The sequence below is a fragment of the Rhipicephalus sanguineus genome, chromosome 1 (genome assembly GCF_013339695.2).
Source record: "Rhipicephalus sanguineus isolate Rsan-2018 chromosome 1, BIME_Rsan_1.4, whole genome shotgun sequence".
NCBI classification, from domain to species: domain Eukaryota; kingdom Metazoa; phylum Arthropoda; class Arachnida; order Ixodida; family Ixodidae; genus Rhipicephalus; species Rhipicephalus sanguineus.
In genome coordinates, this window is record NC_051176.1 from 247,309,218 (window position 1) to 247,328,362 (window position 19,145).

At 44.1% G+C, this 19,145-nt stretch overlaps 1 protein-coding gene across 3 annotated transcripts in view; it reads right to left on the minus strand.

The window, feature by feature from the left end:
- Window positions 1–6,237: 6,237 nt before the first annotated feature.
- The window catches only part of LOC119376434 (coiled-coil domain-containing protein 102A), a 56,940-nt gene continuing 44,032 nt past the window's right edge, over window positions 6,238–19,145 (minus strand). For all 3 annotated transcript variants that reach the window (XM_037646269.2, XM_037646284.2, XM_049411006.1), the window contains one exon: window positions 6,238–17,040. In XM_037646269.2, coding sequence (XP_037502197.1) covers window positions 16,969–17,040 — 72 coding nt within the window. In that variant the 3' untranslated portion in view covers window positions 6,238–16,968. The remainder of the gene's footprint in view (window positions 17,041–19,145) is intronic.

The window sequence follows — 19,145 nt, forward strand, 5'->3', positions numbered from 1 at the left end:
AAAAGTTGCTCCTTCACCCCGCGCATTAGGAAACGGACTTTCTTTGCCTCGGCCATTTCTGGGTCAGCACGTTTGAACAAGCGTGACATGTCCTCAACGAACATAGCGACGCTTTCGTTGGGCTTCTGAATTCGGCTCTCCAGGGCCTGCTCGGCTTTCGCTTTTCTTTCAGGATTCCTGAATGCGTCACGCAGCTGTCGTTCGAATTCTTGCCAGGTGTTCAGAGAACTCTCATGATTCTCGTACCACGTACGAGCGTAGTCTTCGAGGGCGAAGTAGACATAGCGCAGTTTCCTCCTTTCGTCCCACTCGTTGGCCGCTGCGACTCGGTCGAAGTGGTCTAGCCAATCGTCCACGTCCTCGAACACATCGCCGTGAAAGGACTTTGGGACACGTGCTGGATAGACCACACTCGCGATGGCAGTGAGGCGGTCTACGTCGCTCTCTTGCGTCTGACTTGCCGTTGTGGCGAACATTCTTGCTGAGCTCAATGGGCCGAACTCGGGAGGTAGTCCTAGCAAGCGACGGCTGTGCCGAAGTGGCCGGTTTTCCCCGGGATCGTGGAAATGGTGGTAGGAACTCGTCTTGAGGTTGAAATAGCGCAAAAGGGTCGTACCCCGCACCTCCACCAGTTTGTCACGGTAATAAAAACGAAAGTCAATAACAGCCCGGCTTTCAGCACGACATTTACAATCGAGCTGAACGTCGTTGTCCTCTTCTACTAGCCGCCAAAAAACTCCGCCACGCACAAATAGCAAAACTGCCTCGCACAACAGACAAAGACCCACTGTATGCACGTTAGAGCACTGCACGGGCCGTAATTCTCGGCCCGGGCCCGGCCCGGGCCCGGAACTTGTTCAAATTTACCCGCCCGAACCCGGCCCGGTGACTCAAAATGATACCCGGGCCCGGCCCGAACCCGAGAAAAAATTTCGCCTACCCGGCCCGGCCCGGCCCGACCACAGATCAGGCCCGACTGAGGCCCGACCCAGTAATCTAGGTGGTGTTACCCGAACATGGAATCGACAGCAAGGTGTTTTAAGTGGCAAATATCTACGCTTTGTTGGCGTGTGTTTCGCTAACAATTATACTTTACCATACGATAATTTCTGGTAAAAGGGGGCTCACGGTGCAAACAGTTGAGGGGACATATTGGATACAATGATTGTTTGTTAGGCAGTTGTATACCGTACCCATTTTTTCTGCAAATACACTGGGGATCATGAAGGGCGTTTTGTAGCAGACATTGTAGCAAAGAAAGTGATTTGCAGCACGAGTTCACTTTCGATAGGGCACGAGCCTACATGACGCCTTGGGTTTTAGAGACAATGGAAAGCTGAACACACCCGCGATTGAAATAAGTAAGAGACGGTTAGAGTATTGGTGGCAGAAAACTAGAGAGAAAGGACAAAAATAAATAATGGGGAAAAAAAAATAAGGACATTCTGCCGTAAAGGGCACAGAACGAAGCTGAAAACTTAAGGTTTTTTTTTTGTCTTCTGGAGTAAAATAGTTTTAATTGAAGTAAAGACACTAGGCCAACGCTAAAAAAAAGGAAAAAGAGAGTAAAGGTTTTCTTTTTTTTTTTTCGAGCCTGGTGGCACACTTGTCACCGCCCCGTTATAAAGGGGACGCTCATAGCATCCATCCATCCATCCATGGATTGATGGATGGATAAACTTTATTATGGTCCATCGGAACGCGCTCTAGCACGTTGCGGGCCGCTTCGACGTCGGAACAGAAAGACCAAGTCTCTCTGCTGCGTCGCAGGCCCGTTGGACTGCCCATATAGCTGTTCTAGCGCGGAGCTGGTAATAGAAGCCTCCCATTTGGACCGCGTGATGACTTCGCCGCCACGTAACACGGAGCACCGCCAGAGCATGTGTTCTAGATTAGCTTGGCGGAGAACAAAACGCTCACTTCACTTTGTTTTTATTGCACTCTATAGCCTATTGAAATTTACAGCATGCTGTAACCACAAAGCCAATCGTGCACCCTTCTCGATATGTACCACCTGTTTTCACCATTGTAGCACCTTGCCACAGCAAGAGAAACAGAGGGGGGAAAAACAAATTTGTGACCGTTGTTGCAAATACACTAACCTAGGTAGAGGTATGGAACCGCGTGCACCACGTGTATGCGTATAAGCAGCCGAAAGGAAGAAAAAAAAACTATTTCTCATCTATAAACCTCCTCTTTGAGGGCTTCTTCTTGAAATTTTCAGCAGTGTATGTTATGCACGGTTTGCACCGTGGTCGTTTTTTTTTTTTTTTTTCATATTATAATGGCTTATGCCTTCCCAGCGATGTTGTACCGGTAGAAGGTGGCCATTGGACTACGCGGTTAGGACTGGCAGGAAGTGGACGAAGCGATTTCGATATATTTTCGGGGTCCGTTCGAGTTTGGTAATAAAGGCGAGACTAAGCTTCTCGAAGCTAACTCATTAGATGCATATGGTTCGAGGTAAAGGGACATCACCCGGCACGAAATCTGTCATTGTCCTTTTTCAAACCAGATATTTTGTCAAGCGAATATACTTCACCCCACGCCTTGTTTATTGGACCTTTTCTGTTCCTGCACATTTCAACGCTGTTGCGGCAGTATCATGTAGCTCTCGCGCACTATATAGGGCCTCAAACACGCGGCTCGCGGACCTCTCGCTAGCGGCCCGCCGCCCCCACATGACTGCCTTGATCCCATTTTTTTTTCTTTAAAAGTATGTTCTTGAGATACACAGGCATCACAGATCGAAAGGATATTTTTCGTAAGGCGCCCCCTGCGGTCACCGTGTGTTGATACATAACCGAGAAACAAGAGCTAGATTTCAGGATCGGCGTCGAGATTTTAGTCATTATGGTTGATACGAAATGACTGTTTCCCCAGACGTGAAAGAGAGACATCCGTTTAATGGCAATACTAAAGCCGAACTGCTGCGCCGGCCATGTGCACGTGCCCTCGATGTCCCTCGGTTTCCCCCTCTTCGATAGAGTCTGGCACGCTCCAAGTTGCTCCGTTCCGCAATGGGCATCGATATGTTGTGGCACTCCTGCCGCAAAATCCCCTTCAGAAATGATCCCGTATATGAGATATGGGAAAGGTCTACTGTGAAATGACGGTAGCTTTAAAACCTGTTCCCTCTCCCACGCTCCTACCTTCGTCATTGCCCTAGCCCTTGCGGGAGTAAATTTTCGTGAATGCGGCCCGTTAGCTGAGGTGAGTTTGAGACCCCTGATATGGCGGAACAAGACGAAAGCTCAGACATTAACAATGTGGCCACAAAAGGCAGGTTGTGCATGTACATCTCGCGCCACATGACCACTGGGAGCCGTCACAGAGTCACAGAAAAAGAATGTGTCTTTAGAGGGATTCTATGTGCAGAGGGATTCTATGTGCACGGAGAGAGACTCCGTGCAGTCCTTTCGTTTTAGAGGGGGGCTCTAACTTTCAAGAACGTTTCCCCGCTTTGTAGCTCTGTGATCGCTCTTGCGATGACATCTCATAAGTATAATTTTATTACATTACATTTATTACTGCGATTACAGAGTAACATTTGGGAAATAAAATAATAACGAAAGCAAATAAAGCACGGAATAGCGAGATGTTACATATAAGCGACTGGTCTATTTACCTTTAGCTCGCCCGTTTCAGATAAATCAAGTAGCTCATATGGAAGAAGAAAAACCAGTTCAGTTCTTATCCCTCATAAAACTTCTCCAAAGAGCTTACCCCACATAGAAAAAGCGTTTTTTCGAGATAAAATGTGGGCCTTATATGTATGCACAAAACAATTTTTCTATTGTCAGTAAATTACTCTTTTACCAATCCAAAAGCACCACGCTCGCCGCGACAAGACTCTTGGTAAGAGAGAAAACTCGCAGGAAAATGCAAGTAACGACGCCAACTTGAAATTCACGCACCAAACTCCGCGACGTCATAGATTCTGACGGCATCTACTGGGCCCTACGTAGCTTATAGTGGGTAAAAATGAAGTACATTGACCTCTGAGGGGCCTTAACAGAATTGATATACCAAGTTTTTGGAAATTTCGTTGAGCCAGGGTCCCCAAAATACGACGAATACACTTTAAAATCCATGACGTCACGTGCGGATTTTTCAGCGTGAAATTTTAAAGTGGAACTTTGACCTTGATTTTCTCCTTTATTAGTAAAGGCATTGACGGTGAAATTAATGACGTTCGGGTTCTCAGAGCACACTTTATCGGTCTAAACCGATTCAGTGTTTCACTTTAGTGACCTTTTAAGAACGGAGCAAAGTCCAAGCCCGGCCCGACCCGAGCCCGCCACCTCAAACCCGGGCCCGGCCCTAAGCCCGGAGCTTCAGGCCCGAGCCCGGCCCGGGCCCGCCGTGAAAGCTACTTTACCCGGCCCGGCCCGGCCCACGGGCCGGGCCGGGTCCGGGTTTTCGGGTAGGCCCGAGCCCGTGCAGTGCTCTAATGCACGTGTCAATATATTTTTCTCGCTCGGTCTCTTTTTTTTTAAAGGGTTTTCGCGGAAGAGATTGAGGCCTGACGCACTTCCGACATTGAACTTGCCAAAGCGCAAATTTGACAGGCATAAGCTATCCTCGCAAGTACACGGGTGTCTTTGTATACATTTCGCCACAAGTTATAAGAGCGCAAGGCAACTCAGTTTTGCGATTTCCGTGTCATTCCATTTTCTGTTCTGTTTAGGGGACAATTTAAGTACCGAAGTGTCAGACGTGCTTGACAGAAATATTTTTCTGCAGTGGGACCAGGACCGTACACAACTAAAGCTCGTCGCGTAACCTATAAACGACAGTCCCGAAGTTATACACCTAACCACAACGCGCAAGTGCATGAGAGCCTTTTTTTTAACCACCGAGCCGCTAAAAGGCTATATTCACATGAGATTTAATACTTCTCATCTTTAGGACAACGCCAAGTGCACTTTGCAATGCGCTTGAACCACAGAGCGGCACCTACGCTGATATGACTCTCGTGAACGGACGGTACGACGACCACACACAGCACTCTCGACAAATGCACTCACTGATCTTATTACAGTACATATGCAGCCGATCAAGGCCAAATGCTTCTTTACATCGTGTTAGGCATACGTACGAGCAGTTAAAGTTGCACCAACGCAACGGAAGAAACGGCCTTTTGAGGCCCTGCATGGCGTACGCGCACATGCAAACACAACGCGGCTAGCAGACGACGCATGGAGCAATCCACACTAGGCGCGCTTCAGCCAGTAGCCGCCAGGCGGCGACTCCGCTCGATCTCGCGGCCAATAGGGGGGCTGCGAGCCTCCGGGAGGAAATATTTCACCTACATCGTGGTCGCGAGCTTATCTCTAGAGGGGATCAACAGGTGGGTCATAGCTTTGTACGTGTACGTCACGTTGACGTACCGAGCACCATTGTTTTTTTCCTATTTTGCTTGCCTGCGGACTTTTATGTTGCGGCATTGCGCACTCCGCATTGGATGAAGAACCGAAGTCACACGTCATGGGCATTGACGTTCCACAAGGGCACCTCCATGATCCGAGATGGGGTCTGGCCAGATAAGTGTGGTCGAGTGTCATTTGTGCTCTGGGGAGGGGGAGGGGGGGCACGGGCCTGGTGTGCCACCCCCTGGCTACGCCACTGATCTAAAGGGGGGCGGCCATTCTGCACCATACCTTTACTCAGTCGAACCTTTCACGTCATTTTCTAATGCGCAGGGTTATGGCTAAGCATGTTTTTTTACCACAATGGCGACCAATGACTCATGATGTTGCATTCAAAGAACTGTTTACTTCCCACCTTTACCCCGGAAAGGCGGGGGCCAATGGCAGGCCATTGTGAGAAGCACGACGTCGATTCATTTCCATATTTGCATCCCTTGCGGAGCTCGTTTTCGTTCGGAATTGGCTAACGAGGTGGGGGGGGGGGGGGGTTGCAGAGAAACTTGCCCTCCTCCCACCCCTGATGGAGAACCTTGCGCACGCCTATGCCTGGAGGCATGGAAGACTCTCCTAATGAGCAGATTTGGAAAACTTTTTTGGTACATACGCCTCCCTGATTGCACCTTCCCCATGGCTGACTCAAATTTACTATGGGGTCCGGTAAAAGGTTCCTTCATAAACAATGCAACTGCTCAATTTCTTGTGCCAACAGTACAGCTTGGTGGTATTGCTCTACAGGTATACCACAAAAATTCAACACAAACATAAGACAGTGTATGTTCGATTTATTTGAAAGCGAAAGCTCACATTTTCTCTTTGAACTCGAACGCAGTGAAGAAACAGCGGAGAAAAGTTGAATAGAACGTGCCAGTAATCAAGATTCATAACTGCCTGCTAATGAACATAATGCCAGATTTGCAAACATTTAATTTTGATATCTAAGAAAAACATATATACTTGCATCGACGTTCAGTAAGAACGTCGATGCAAGTCTGCCGATCCTATTAAATGTCGCCTAATTCATATATTTTGCTGTCCGAATCCCCAGGATCGCACCACCAAAGATTGGTGTTGTGATCCTGGGGATGTGTTGAAATTTGCATTCGAAAAAAAAAAAAAAAGAAGTCTCCATTCAGCCGGAACCGCTTTTTGAGAGTTGCGTGAAAATGGGACTTCGTTGCGATCCTACGAAAAAAGTATTTAGTTGTGGGCCAGACATTTTTTTTCTAACGTACAATAGCGTGCGTTCACAAAATGCTGCTACCTTGCAGTGTTGGTATCGTTATTTTTTAAAAGAACAATGGCAAACAAAGCAACTTGTTCAATAAAGCTCAAATATTCGTTTTTTTTTTCTTCGCATCTAAACGATAAGAATTTTCAAAACCTCGCAGCGCGTTGCCACGCATTAGGTTAGCAATTGTACAAAATATAATTGCCCAGAGTGACGTCAGACGCTAACTATAAATTTTTAAGTACATATCTCTAAAAATGCAACACACTTAAAACTCGATCTCACGAAACCTCATTTTACGAATTTCCCGATCTAACGAAGAAATGTCTATTCCCCGGCAGGTACCCATAGGGTTTAACGGAAGAGAGGGTTCAGGCAGGAGTTGTCCTGCAGACGGCACCCTCGATCTCAGCCTTCCTGCGCCTGGCGTTGGAGGTCCGACGATATCGTTTCACCTCCATCGCCATCTTCAGAAGTGTCACGTCTGTTCACTGAACGGCGGTTTGCTCAGAAACAAAATTTTTGTCAGACTCAAACGCATCTGGTGATTTTACGGCAATGTCTTTGTGCGGCAATGTCTTTGTGCCAGAACTGCTTGAGCCGCTTCGATATATCGGTTTTTCGGATGGAGAGAGCTTTTTCTGGCATAAGGTTCACGAAAAAGGCGCTGTTCAGACCTTTCACACTACAAAAGTTGCGATCACAGGTAATCTTCTTATGCCTGTTCAGATGGCCTAAATGCTGCTTTAAGACGTGCAACTCGGCCATAAATCTCAGGCGAGCACAAGACGCACACGTATGCTCAAGTACGTTGCTCAGTGTAGGGGGCCACCGGGTAGTCGACGACGAGCCGACGTGAAAGCGGGTGTTCTGTCGCGACTTCAACCATTCTGCGTGGTGAAGCTGCAAAAGCGCCGCGCGTCATCTGCGTTATCAAAAACGTTGGTTATCAGATTACGGCCATGCGATGAGCAGCGACAAAGATCGGGTGGCTTATCCTCTCCCGCCGCAGGCTCGCATACATGCAAGATCGTTTGAAGATGGCGCTGCGAAGGGGCGAGCACCGCAGCAATGGCAGCATGCCGAGTCGCTGGGACGCATGTTGAGGTTTTTGTGATTTGCGTGAGAAAACGTAGTTATAATTGATTTCTCTTACTTTTCAAAGCCAAGTGTCCATTTTTTTTTTGTCATTTTGTTGTTTCGTGATTACGACAGAATATACGACCTAAGAATTAGGACTATGGCAGATACACTACATGATGACTATAATTTGCGTGGTTGGGGCGTTAACGTCAATTTGGTCATGGCTTTATAACTTCGATCTCATAAAAAAATAATGCAACATGTTTTCACAGATTAAGTTAGCACACGCAAAATATTGGATCTTACATGACCTTACAGGGGTCCTGAACCACCCTTCGCGCCTGGTGAAAAAAACACATACAGATGAAGGCGGATGCTGCTGTGAACACCTCACCTAAATCTTGCTGTCGTACGCGGCAAGGAGAGTTTACAAGCGGAGCGCGAAGTTGTCACTTTCTCAAACGCCCTCTCTTCGTACAGAGGCCATGTCTTCACTCTTCGGAGCTGACATAAACCAAGCGCGGCATTTGGATCAGATGTGCTTCTTGCAGCGGGGCGCCGCACACTACAGTGTGCTAAAATTACACGGTAGCAACACTGCCGCGCACCGGATTAACACCGGAAGAGAGCAATCGCGTTTCACAACGCGCACTGATCGCGTAGCTTCTTTCCCCCTTTGTCATCCCTCCCTGTGTAGCTTCCAGCTCTCTTGCCGGGATCCCTGCAACTCCGCTCGTACTTGACGGAAGATTCTTGTGGCGATGGAAAAGGTGTTCAGGACGCCTTTAAGTATTTTTGGTTAGCGTTTGACGTCACTATCGGCAATTACATTGTGTACAACTTGGTAACGCCCTTCGAAGTTTTGAAAATTCCGACTATTATGGATGCGAAAAAAAAGGGGGGCAGGGGGCGAAAGCTTGCCCTCGATCCACTGCGCAAGGCTTGAGACAAAGCTAAGCTGGCAGATTTGATGGTGTGTCGTGACTACCACTAGGTTGACCTTGGTTGAACTTGGCGCGTCGGCACCACCTCCGGTAGGCGGGATCCTGACGAAGAGCTCGCATACGCGCAGCATTGCGCTCACGGTGACCGGCAGTATCTACTTGTCGTCTCTTGTTCTCCGTTTCCGTGGCCGTGTATTCTGGGTCTGCCCGTTGCTGCCGTTCTTGTACAGCGACAAGCCTCGCTTCACGATGCGCTGCTCCTTCTTTGGGAGTACGTACTTTCTTTGCGCGAGGTGTCTTTATCGCTGGGCGTGGCTTAGCGGTAGCAGCTGCGTGGTTGTCGCTACTGCGCATGCGCAGCTTGGCATGACGTCACGAGGTTATGCCAGGTGTTCTAGCAGCTGCGGCGTCGCTGGTTTCCATGGCTACGGAGCCGGTGGCTTTTCGTGTACGCGCACTTTTTACGGCTGGCTTCAGCTTGCACGTGGTGCAAGGCGGAGCTTGTGGCCCAACCTAGCTTCTATCGGCTCCTACAAGCTCGACTAAGTCGTTGCTAGATCTGGCTAGGCATTGAAAGGCTTGGCTACGTGGAGCGTAGAACTATATTGCTCGGCGAAGTGTCCTTGTGGCTACGTGAAGTGAACGATTAATTAGTGATTTTTAATAAGCTAGGTCTTAATTAGCACTACTAAATTGCAAGATCTCAATTAGCAAATTCTTAATTTGCAAGACATTAACTAGCAATACCTCAAATAGCAACTTTAACAAGGTCTTAACAATAACCCTTAATTAGCAAGGTCTTAAGAAGACAAAGAGCATGCGCCAGCAAAGCAACACACTAGAAGGCAGAGACCGATCATGATGATAGTTTTTTGCTCACTCTGCATGGTCTAGCCTTGAGTTTAAACAGCTCCGCTGTTAAATATCTTACATTCGAGCAGTATTGAACAATGTGCCTCATTTGCGATTTTTTTTTAAATAACAGTACCAACACTGCAAGGTAGCATTTTGTCAACATGCTTTTCATAGTACGTCACGGAAAATTTTAGGACCCAAAGCTACAATACATTTTTGTAGGATTCCATCAGTCATAATTTCGCACAAATGCAAAGAGTGGCTCCAGCTCAGTGGAGACTTCTCATTTTTTTGGCAAAGGCATTTTTTTTTAATTTTTTCCTGACACCACAAAGATTGATATTGTGATCCCGGGGTCTCGGACAGCAAAAATTTTTTTTTCGGCGAAATTAAATGGGGTCAGCGGAAATGCACCAACGTCTTAACTGAACACACACAGCAGTTTCTTGTTCAGGTTCAGGTTTCAAATTTGTGGTGTTTAACGTCCCAAAATGGCTCAGGCTATGATAGATGCCGTAGCAGAGGGCTCCGCATAATTTTCGCCACCTGGGGTTCTTCAACCTGCACTGCCGTTGTATAGTACACAGGTCTTTCTAGAATTTTGCCTCCAACGAAATGCACCCACCACAACCTGAATCGAACCAGCATCTTTTGGGTCAGCAGCCGACCACTGTAACCACTGAGCCACTGCAGTGGCACTTAGCATTTTATAATGAATATGCTGAATCAAGTAGTTTGAGTTCGAACTGTTGCATCCTCTGTCTCAAATGGTAACCGATACTTGTGATTTGTATGCACAAAAAGGTTTCATCCATGGCAAAGGATGAGAATAACTGAAGAACATGGCCACACATGCCCTGGGTTATAATTTGCTGTGACCTCTACAGAGATCGACCCTGTATATCATCTCACACGTATTGTACAGACTATTTCGTCCACCCAGCCAACTTCACATGAACAAGTGGCAATCACTTTGCAACACGTATCACAATACCGATAGCATGTTCCAGTCTGAGCAAGGTAATAAAAATAAAAGATACAATGCACACTTACTGCAATAAATATAAAAAAAGTGAATGTAGAGTGAGACAACCATCATCCACATTTTCACATAAGCAACATCTTTAACGCCACCAAAATAGTCAGTATCAAGACACTACAACAAAGCTCAATACCAATGACCACACACAATAGACAACATCAGCTCTGTGATAAATACCACACAGAACAATAAATATGACTGCAGCTATGCAATTTTTACACATACAAATAGTACTAATAAACAAGACTTTCATGCATAATTCTACTTTGAGGTCGACAAAAGTAAGAATTATTCAGCCCATATAATAGCAAGCTACTAAAAGAATGACGACACAAACAAGTGGATACATATACAATCAGAGACTTAGCCCATGTTTCTGTTATTTGTTCCCACAAGAAAGCTTTTTTGTGTACTCACATCTCAGCTTTATACCGCAAATTTTTTTTTGCCAGACAATATGCATACATTTCAAGAAAGTTTTCACAATATTCATGTCTTCATGATCAAACAAACACACCAAATCCTCAGTGCGTCATGTGTATCACAAGTGAACACCACAAACATCCAGCCAACAGTGATGTCAAGGTATTTAAAGGGGCCCTGCAATACCTTTACAAGTTATCATACAATGGCCTTACTATTGGACTTGGTTGCCTCTCAAACATCCTGCCACAGAATTTGTTTCGAATTCGTGAAGTATAAACAGAGTTAACACACGAGGCGAGCTTTCTCTCTTCTTTCGTTGCCATGAGCATGACACACCGTCCAAAAGTCACACTGTTACACATCACGGCCTTGAGCATTTTCTTTTTTTTTTTTCCTTTCTTTGAATGTAGCAGCTGCTACTTCCAGTCCAGATGTGCATGGTGCCTGCATGTGACGGCACCCCATGCCAACCTATGAGATAGTCTGCTGGCGTGCCATCCATGAAATCAGTCAATATGTTTTGGACCCACTTGTTGCCAAGCTGGCAACAATATTGCAGAGAAGAGAGGAAGCAATTTTTGGTCATTTTTGTCATGAAATTGTAGATCCCTTGCTGTATGCAGCAAAATATTGTTCAGATGTTCATAGCTATGAAGTCTGGACAACAGATCAACATTTCCCAAATTCGAGTGTGTCGCAAACCATTACCACTTTTGTTTTGTGCACTATGGAAAATGCACCCAGAAAGGAGAGCAAGAGAAAAGAGTGAGTTCTGAAGCAAGATGGTAAGTTGGGCGAGTTGGTTAAAGTTCATTTTTGATGAAACAGCGCGTTACTAAACGAAGGGCGAGAAAAGGAGTACACAGGACATGCGCTGAACTCGCAACTGAAATTTATTTGAAAAAACACTTGCAATATATATGCATGAATGTAACCCATGGTAGGCACCAATGTCCATTCTATTTTACTCTGTTTCGACTACCACGCGTTACGTTCATGCACATATATTGTAATTGCTTTTTCAAATAAACTTCAGTTGCGAGTTAAGTGCATGTCCTGTACACTCCTTTTCTCACCCTTTGTTTAGTAACATGCTGTTTCATAAAAAATGTGAGTTGTGTCTTCACGCCACTTGTTTCCAGTTTTGGTACTGTCCTTGCTTTGAATTTTTGCATCAGCTCCCTTTTAACATATAAGTGTGACATAAATCTTTTTGAACACACCAAAAAAGCTACAAATATGCCAAAAAATTCAGCTTGCATCTTGAAATTTTACACCATCCTTCGTAGCCTCTGGTGTTACAAGAAATGGTTGCTATAAAATGGGCTGCTTCAGTGACATGAACAGAGAATGCCCCACCAAGCAGAGCCCTAAGAAATGAGTTTACATGTTGTACTATCGACTCATTTTAAAGTGTATCCGATAGTTGTGACGGTGTGCATTACATTTGGCTAGTCAAAATAAAGTGCTCATAATAAATTCAACTGGTTAGTTCAGTGTGCTGCACTCCAGCTGGGAGCACTTAGAGGCTCTTTAACCTTAACTCAGGAGTGCGACCCAGTTCTAGAGGAGTTCCAGTCACATGGTTCGTGTAGCCTTCCTTGTTAGTGTAGTTAGTATCTGCCACATCTAGCTGTGGCAGTTTGTGTAGCTGTGCCAAGGCACATGCATGCTTTGTTAACAGTAAAAGCACTGACATGTTTCCTCTTCTAGCCTTCAATTGCTCCAGCGAGTAGTTGCGTACCACGTTTACTCTGGCTTTAATGAAGAGCAGGCTCTGCACCTTTGAAATCAGAGCCAGAGAGTAAAGGGGGCCAGCCAAATGTCATGTGCCTATTAACCAGTTTAAGCACGTGAATAAAAAAAAAATTTGGCATGAACATGTGACCCTGCACATGTGTGCACAGTTAAAAAGCGACTTACAATCTCTCTGAAACTCTGCTGGTGCAGAATAGCTTCCAAAAATCACCAATGAAGGTTTACTATGTGGTAGCAGTTCATTATCATCATCAGCAGCAAAAGGCTATCTTACGTCCACTGCAGGATGAAGGCCTCTCCCAATGATCTCCAATTTAGCCTATATCTTATGCAAGCTGATTCCACTTTATGCCTGTCAACTTCCCAATTTCATCACTCCATCTACTTTGAGCCTGTCCTCGGCTGCATTTCCCATTCCTTGATAACCATTCTGTTGCTCAAAACCTGGTTGTCACCGGTTTTCTGTCCCATAGAATTTCATAATAATACACTAGAGGGAAATCTGGCACTAGTGTCTAAGGGAACTGCAATGCGCCACGCTTCAGCTAGCATGTGAGTGATGGATAGTACATGGATTTGCCTAAGCTTCAGGCTCCATGTGGCTTTTTGACGCTTAAAAATAGTAATTATGAAAGAAGTTCAGCAGTCCCCCTTCACCATTTTGACCCCTTTTAAGCTCAACAATTCAAATCAGCTCATAATGAGCCGTTGTTTTATCCGAAACAAAAGCCAAAACACAACAATAAACAAAACCACAAGAGTGTTCGAAGCCACAAGCATGAAGACTAGGCAAATCCATGTAGTACTACCCATCATTCCCAAGGTAGGCTGAATGATCGCAGTGCCAAAGTTCTCTCTAGTAAATATATTGTAAACTCTGTGGTTTGTCCTATGCATTGTGTGGCCAGGCCAGGCTATTTTCTTTCGCTTGATGTCAACTAGAATATCCGATACGCCTGTTTCTTCCCTGACCCATTCTGCTGCTGTCTTCCAATCTCTTAATGTCTTGCCTATCATTTTCCATTACACTGCATGCTGTGTGGTCTTTAACTTTTTTTCCTTCGTGTTTCTTTGTTATCCTCCAAGTTTCAGCCCCATATTTTAGAACAGGCAGCATGCAATGATTGTACACTTTTTAAGTTAGGGACAGTGGCAGATTGTCATTCTTTGGGAGTGCTTGCCATATGCGCCCCAGCCCATCCTTATTCTTTGGTGAATTTCCTTTTCACAAGCAGGCTCCTCTGTTTGTACATAATTGACCTACGTATACATGGACTCCAATGGTTGGTTGCCAATCGTGAACTCTTTATCTTTTGCAAGGCTATTGAGACCTTTGCCTTCAGCATATTTATATTTAGCACTACTTTAATACTTTCTCAGTTTAGGTCTGCAATCATTTTTTGCAATTCGTCGCCATCATTGTTGAAGAGCGCTTCTTCTAAGCATGCAATGAACAACATGGAAAGATCACCTCTCCATGTCTGACACCTTTATATATCGCAATCTTTTTTTTTCGAAAGTCTGCCCTTAGGCATAATAATTCTATTGCGTTTCTTGTGGGAAAGCAAAGTAGCTGCGGAAATGGCTAGGGTAATTATATATGTTCCAAGTACCCCTTAATGAAACAATGCTTTGAAGACTGCTGATGTCTGTTATGAGCCTAATGCATTTTCATAGTCTGTGAAAGCTATATAAAGGGTTTGGTTGTACTTGGCAGTTTTCTCAGTTTCCTGGTTGATCACACGACTATGATCCATCATAGAGTACTGCTTCCTGAAATCAGCTTGCTCCATGTTTAGGTTATTTTGTATAATACTGAAAGTAAGCTCATGGGTCTAATTATTTAAGTCTTTTGTGTCTCCTTTCTTGTGCATTAATATAATGTTGGCATTTTTCCACTGCATGGCACTTTTGATGTTTTGAGGCATTGACTGTAAAGTGTCTATTTTCTTCCATATTTTAAAATCCCCTCCATCTTTGATCAAATTGACTGTTATCTGTCATCTCCAGTCACTTTTCCATAAGCACATCACGTATGGTCTTCCTAACTTCATCATTATAATTACATATGGAACATCATTGTCTTGTTCAACTTTGGTTTCGCTCAAGGAAGGATGGCTTATCTCCAAACTGAACAGTTTAGAGTAGATATCTTCTACCACCTTCCACTATGTTGTTGAAATTGCTGAAAACTTTGCCCTGCCTATCATTTAGCGTATGCACTTTGGCCCTTTTAAAACAGTTTTACGACAGAGCTTTATGGTCGAGGTTTGCCATGTGTCGTAGATAGAAAATTATCATCATCATGAACTGGCACTCAAGCATTCTGTACAGATGGTTAACAAGAGACGCTGAAACGTGCCCACCAGCTCTGCTGTGACCTAGACTTGCGCGACTTAATGCAAGCTGCGCTAACTTTTTTAAAGCTATTCTGATGCTGCTGGCCATTTTTTTTTACTACTGCCTCTACCCATTTGAGGTTATGTCACTGACTTTCTTCTTGTTGATCTGCTTTGTTAGTTCAACGAAAGCTCAACGTGGCACATGTGCCGTGTCCAGGGGCTTTTTCGTCCTTTTGTTGCTTCTGCGCTAAATATTCATTACCATGTCTTACCAACAAGGCCGTATGTCTATTTTTGTCAGATCAGTGATTTTTATTTGAGATCGTCAGTTAGTCACTTCCATGGGTTGTTTCATTATAAAGAGTTTCGTGGTTTGGGAGAGGTTGCTTACTTCTTGCCTTGGTGCTTTATATCCTACTTCAAATGCTGCTTCAGAAATCAGTCTAGTTACATTTTCGTTTGTTCCCTAGATCTATGTCGCTATTTTCTTCTTGTTCAAAAGCATCACATTTGTTCTCAAGGGCCCTATATTCCTGTTTTTACTCTGACTACATCTAGGTTGCCCTGTTTTTTAGAGGTTAATTTCGCTCTTGTTCTCAGACTGAGGGCTATCCTCACCCTGACTTATAATCACTACACTTTATCTTGCTTATTACTTCTATGTCCTGCAATGCCTGGGTCACCGCATAATACCAAATCTATTTCATTCTTTGTTTTTCAATTAGGGCTTTTCCACAACTACCTCCTATTTCTATGCTTTCAGAAGAAGGTGCTCATTATGCAGTGTTGTTTTCGTTCCAGGAATTCAACTAACATATCTCCTCTATTATTCCTATAGTCAACACCATAGTTACTGAATTGATTCTTCCCCCTTCTGTTTTCTTCCCACTTTCGCACTGAGGCCTCCCATGACTATGGTGTTCTAGGTATGCTCCTTTTTGCAATGATAATCCAATATCCTCGTAGAGTTATTCTACCTCTTCGTCGTCACGGCTGGATGTTAGAGCGTAAACCTGTACTAGTTGCAGTTTATATCTCTTGTTTAGTTTTATTACGAGGCTTGCTACCCTTTTAATGATACTACAGAATTCTTCAATGTTGCCTGCAAACCGTCTCAAAAACTTCACCGGAGAAATTAGAAACTTTACCACAGACAAAACATTTTAAAACATAATTTAACATTTCTGTGTTGTCTTTCTATGTTGTGTACCAGGAAAAAATCACTAACACAATCTTGCATTACCTTGTATACTCCTACCTTGCAGCACAGCTGATTAATATTTAGTTTTAATATTGATAAAACAAAGTAGACTGTACTGGTGAAAATAAATAAAAGCAGTTGATGAAGCATGCTAATTTTGTTTCCTCTTTATCTTCATAGCCCTTAGAAATTTGAACAGATAAAGAAAATGTTCAACAGTTTCCCAGAAGCTTAGAAAGCTAAAAAAAAAAAAAAGAAGATAAGATAACCAGCAGCGCTCTTCCCAATTTGCCCTTAATAAGCGTTCCATACACTTAATGGATTTCTTTTAAGCTACAATTCTGCTAAGGTGAGTGGATTTCCTAGTCCCTTTTATGCTTTGCAAGAGAGTTTAGTGCATATAATGCAACAAGCCAAGAATTTAGCTGAATGTTTTGTATAAATAATAGATATCTTGCAGCCCAGACTGCATTACACCTTAATTCCTTCATATATTTGTTTGTAAATCAGCTACATATATACATATATATAGATATAGTACATGCCACTTGAAAGCTGCATAAGCAGCACTAAAGCTATCCTGCAGTCCAGAAAGCCTATCTCAAGAGGCATCAAAAAAGTTGTCAACCGTCGCCAACCTCGTCTTCACTGAGCAAATCAGCTGCCTGCTCGCCTCGGCTGCTCAGATGATGAAGGCTGTGAAGCTTGTGCGGCACACTGTTCTTCAGCCTATAAAACAGAGACATGGTCAATTAATATTATCAAGCAATAAAGATGGTATTAGGACAAATATATTTGGTAAAGGAACGCATGAAAATCACACAACTATTCATTGCCTGAACTTGTGCTTACGAAGCAAATAGACAGTTTGGTGACAACAGTGACAAGCATATCAGCGATCATTCAACAGAAGCACACTACAAGACAAGCTGCTATTTATACATACACCTCTTCATATTTTTGCCTAGTCAATGGAGCTCACGCTACGATTTTGTACTGCTACCAAATTTCGAATGACCATAAGTCTGGATGGCCATGTGGCGTAAATATTAATGCACTGCCTTGCTGAGAGTTGTGTATTCCTGCACTGGATAACATGATATCACTGCCATGGGAAAGGACCGCATAAAGAAACCATGTTATCCCATAATTTAGGAGGTTTATTGTCTGCAAATACATCACTCGTCACTGAATAGCACTGATTGCCATATTAGTAGCAGTGAAAAAGTTGCTCCAGAGCCTTTTAGATGTCTTTTAAAATATATGCACCCATGCTACTGATTCAATAAAACTTGCTGCTGGGCGAGTTGGTTCATACTTGCAAGGAAAGAATATTGATGCGCACACACATAAAGACACGGACTCAGGAGACTCGGACGAGCGCAGACTTTCAACATATGTTGAAAGTCTGCGCTCGTCCGAGTCTCCCGAGTCCGTGTCTTTATGTGTGTGCGCATCAATATTCTTTCTTTGCGTGCTACTGATTGCAGCACGCTACTGTGACACACAGGAAATGCCAGGAAAACACACACAAACTAGACTCACAAACTTCCCTTGCATTTTTTATGTCAAAGTAGTGTGTGGCAATCAACAGCTATGTGCAAACAACAGACTCGACCTTAGCTCTTCTATTCGCACAAAACCAGAATTTGGTCGTTTGACCATCGATTTAACATGTAGTGGCAAGCCCTGGTCTAGACAAATCTGTTTAGAGCTTTTGTTTTTGTCACCTCACATTAACTTGCTCTACTATTTGTTCAACTGTGAGCGGCCAGTCAAAAAGCACCACAGCCATGACTTGTGCAGCAATTTGTCGTTCATCATGTAGCAAGAGTCGGCCACTGAATCTGCCCACACTCGCTTGACTGGAATGAAATAATGTACTCCACATTACAAGCATATAATAAACTGCGGCTTTGTCACTGTACATCACCACTAGGTCAGCATGATCTCACTGCAGTTTTTGTTCCCTTTCAAAAAAGCTGACCACTGCTTGTGCATCATGTTGCCTAACAGGTGCTGTCATTTATGTTTTCATGTCCTAGCGACACTCTGCTGTCCTATACAGAACAAAATTTTCATATTCTGCTAAATCTAGAGAGGTGTGTGCTAATCTTTATGAGTACCATGCGCACCTGTTAACGGCAAATATTGAAAAGTTTATGAACACTCCTCGTATGAGCCTGCACAAAGGCAAATGCAAATGAGGCACGATTATGGCCCATTATGGTAATTATGCAGGAATGAATAAAAAAAGCACCAAAGCCAAGAGCATTGTGCTGTGCTGTCAATACAACATAACGTCATTACAGACATTTAGACAGTAACTATATTGCAGGTCTATATGCAGGTCTATATTGCAGGTTTATATGCATACTTTAAAACTTGCTAAGAAAAGTGTAACGGTTGTTAAAGTCTAGCTGCAGGTGATAAAATAGCAAAATCTGACATAAGTTGGCTTAAATAAACAGTTGTTATTCTAATACATCTTTGGAAAAAACTTTATAATCAAAACAGGTTCTACAGCATAAAAGTTCTACAACTGACCAAAATTGCACACCAGAGCTGAAGCATAATAAAAAATTAAAACTTTGAAGGCCACTAGGGGAGGAGGCCAATGATGAAAATCTGAGTCACAGCAACTGTTGAATGCATTTAGGTTAGTGACATGCAGCTCACTCTGCTAAACATATGTACAGTCGCGATCATAAATTTGGAGACCATGCGATCGCATGGCAGTGTGCATGTACACACCATCTAAGGGTTTGTTGCCTGCAGTCGAGAGTCTCGGAGTGCGTATGCGCGGCCATTCTGGCCGCTTGCTCGCTTGCTGC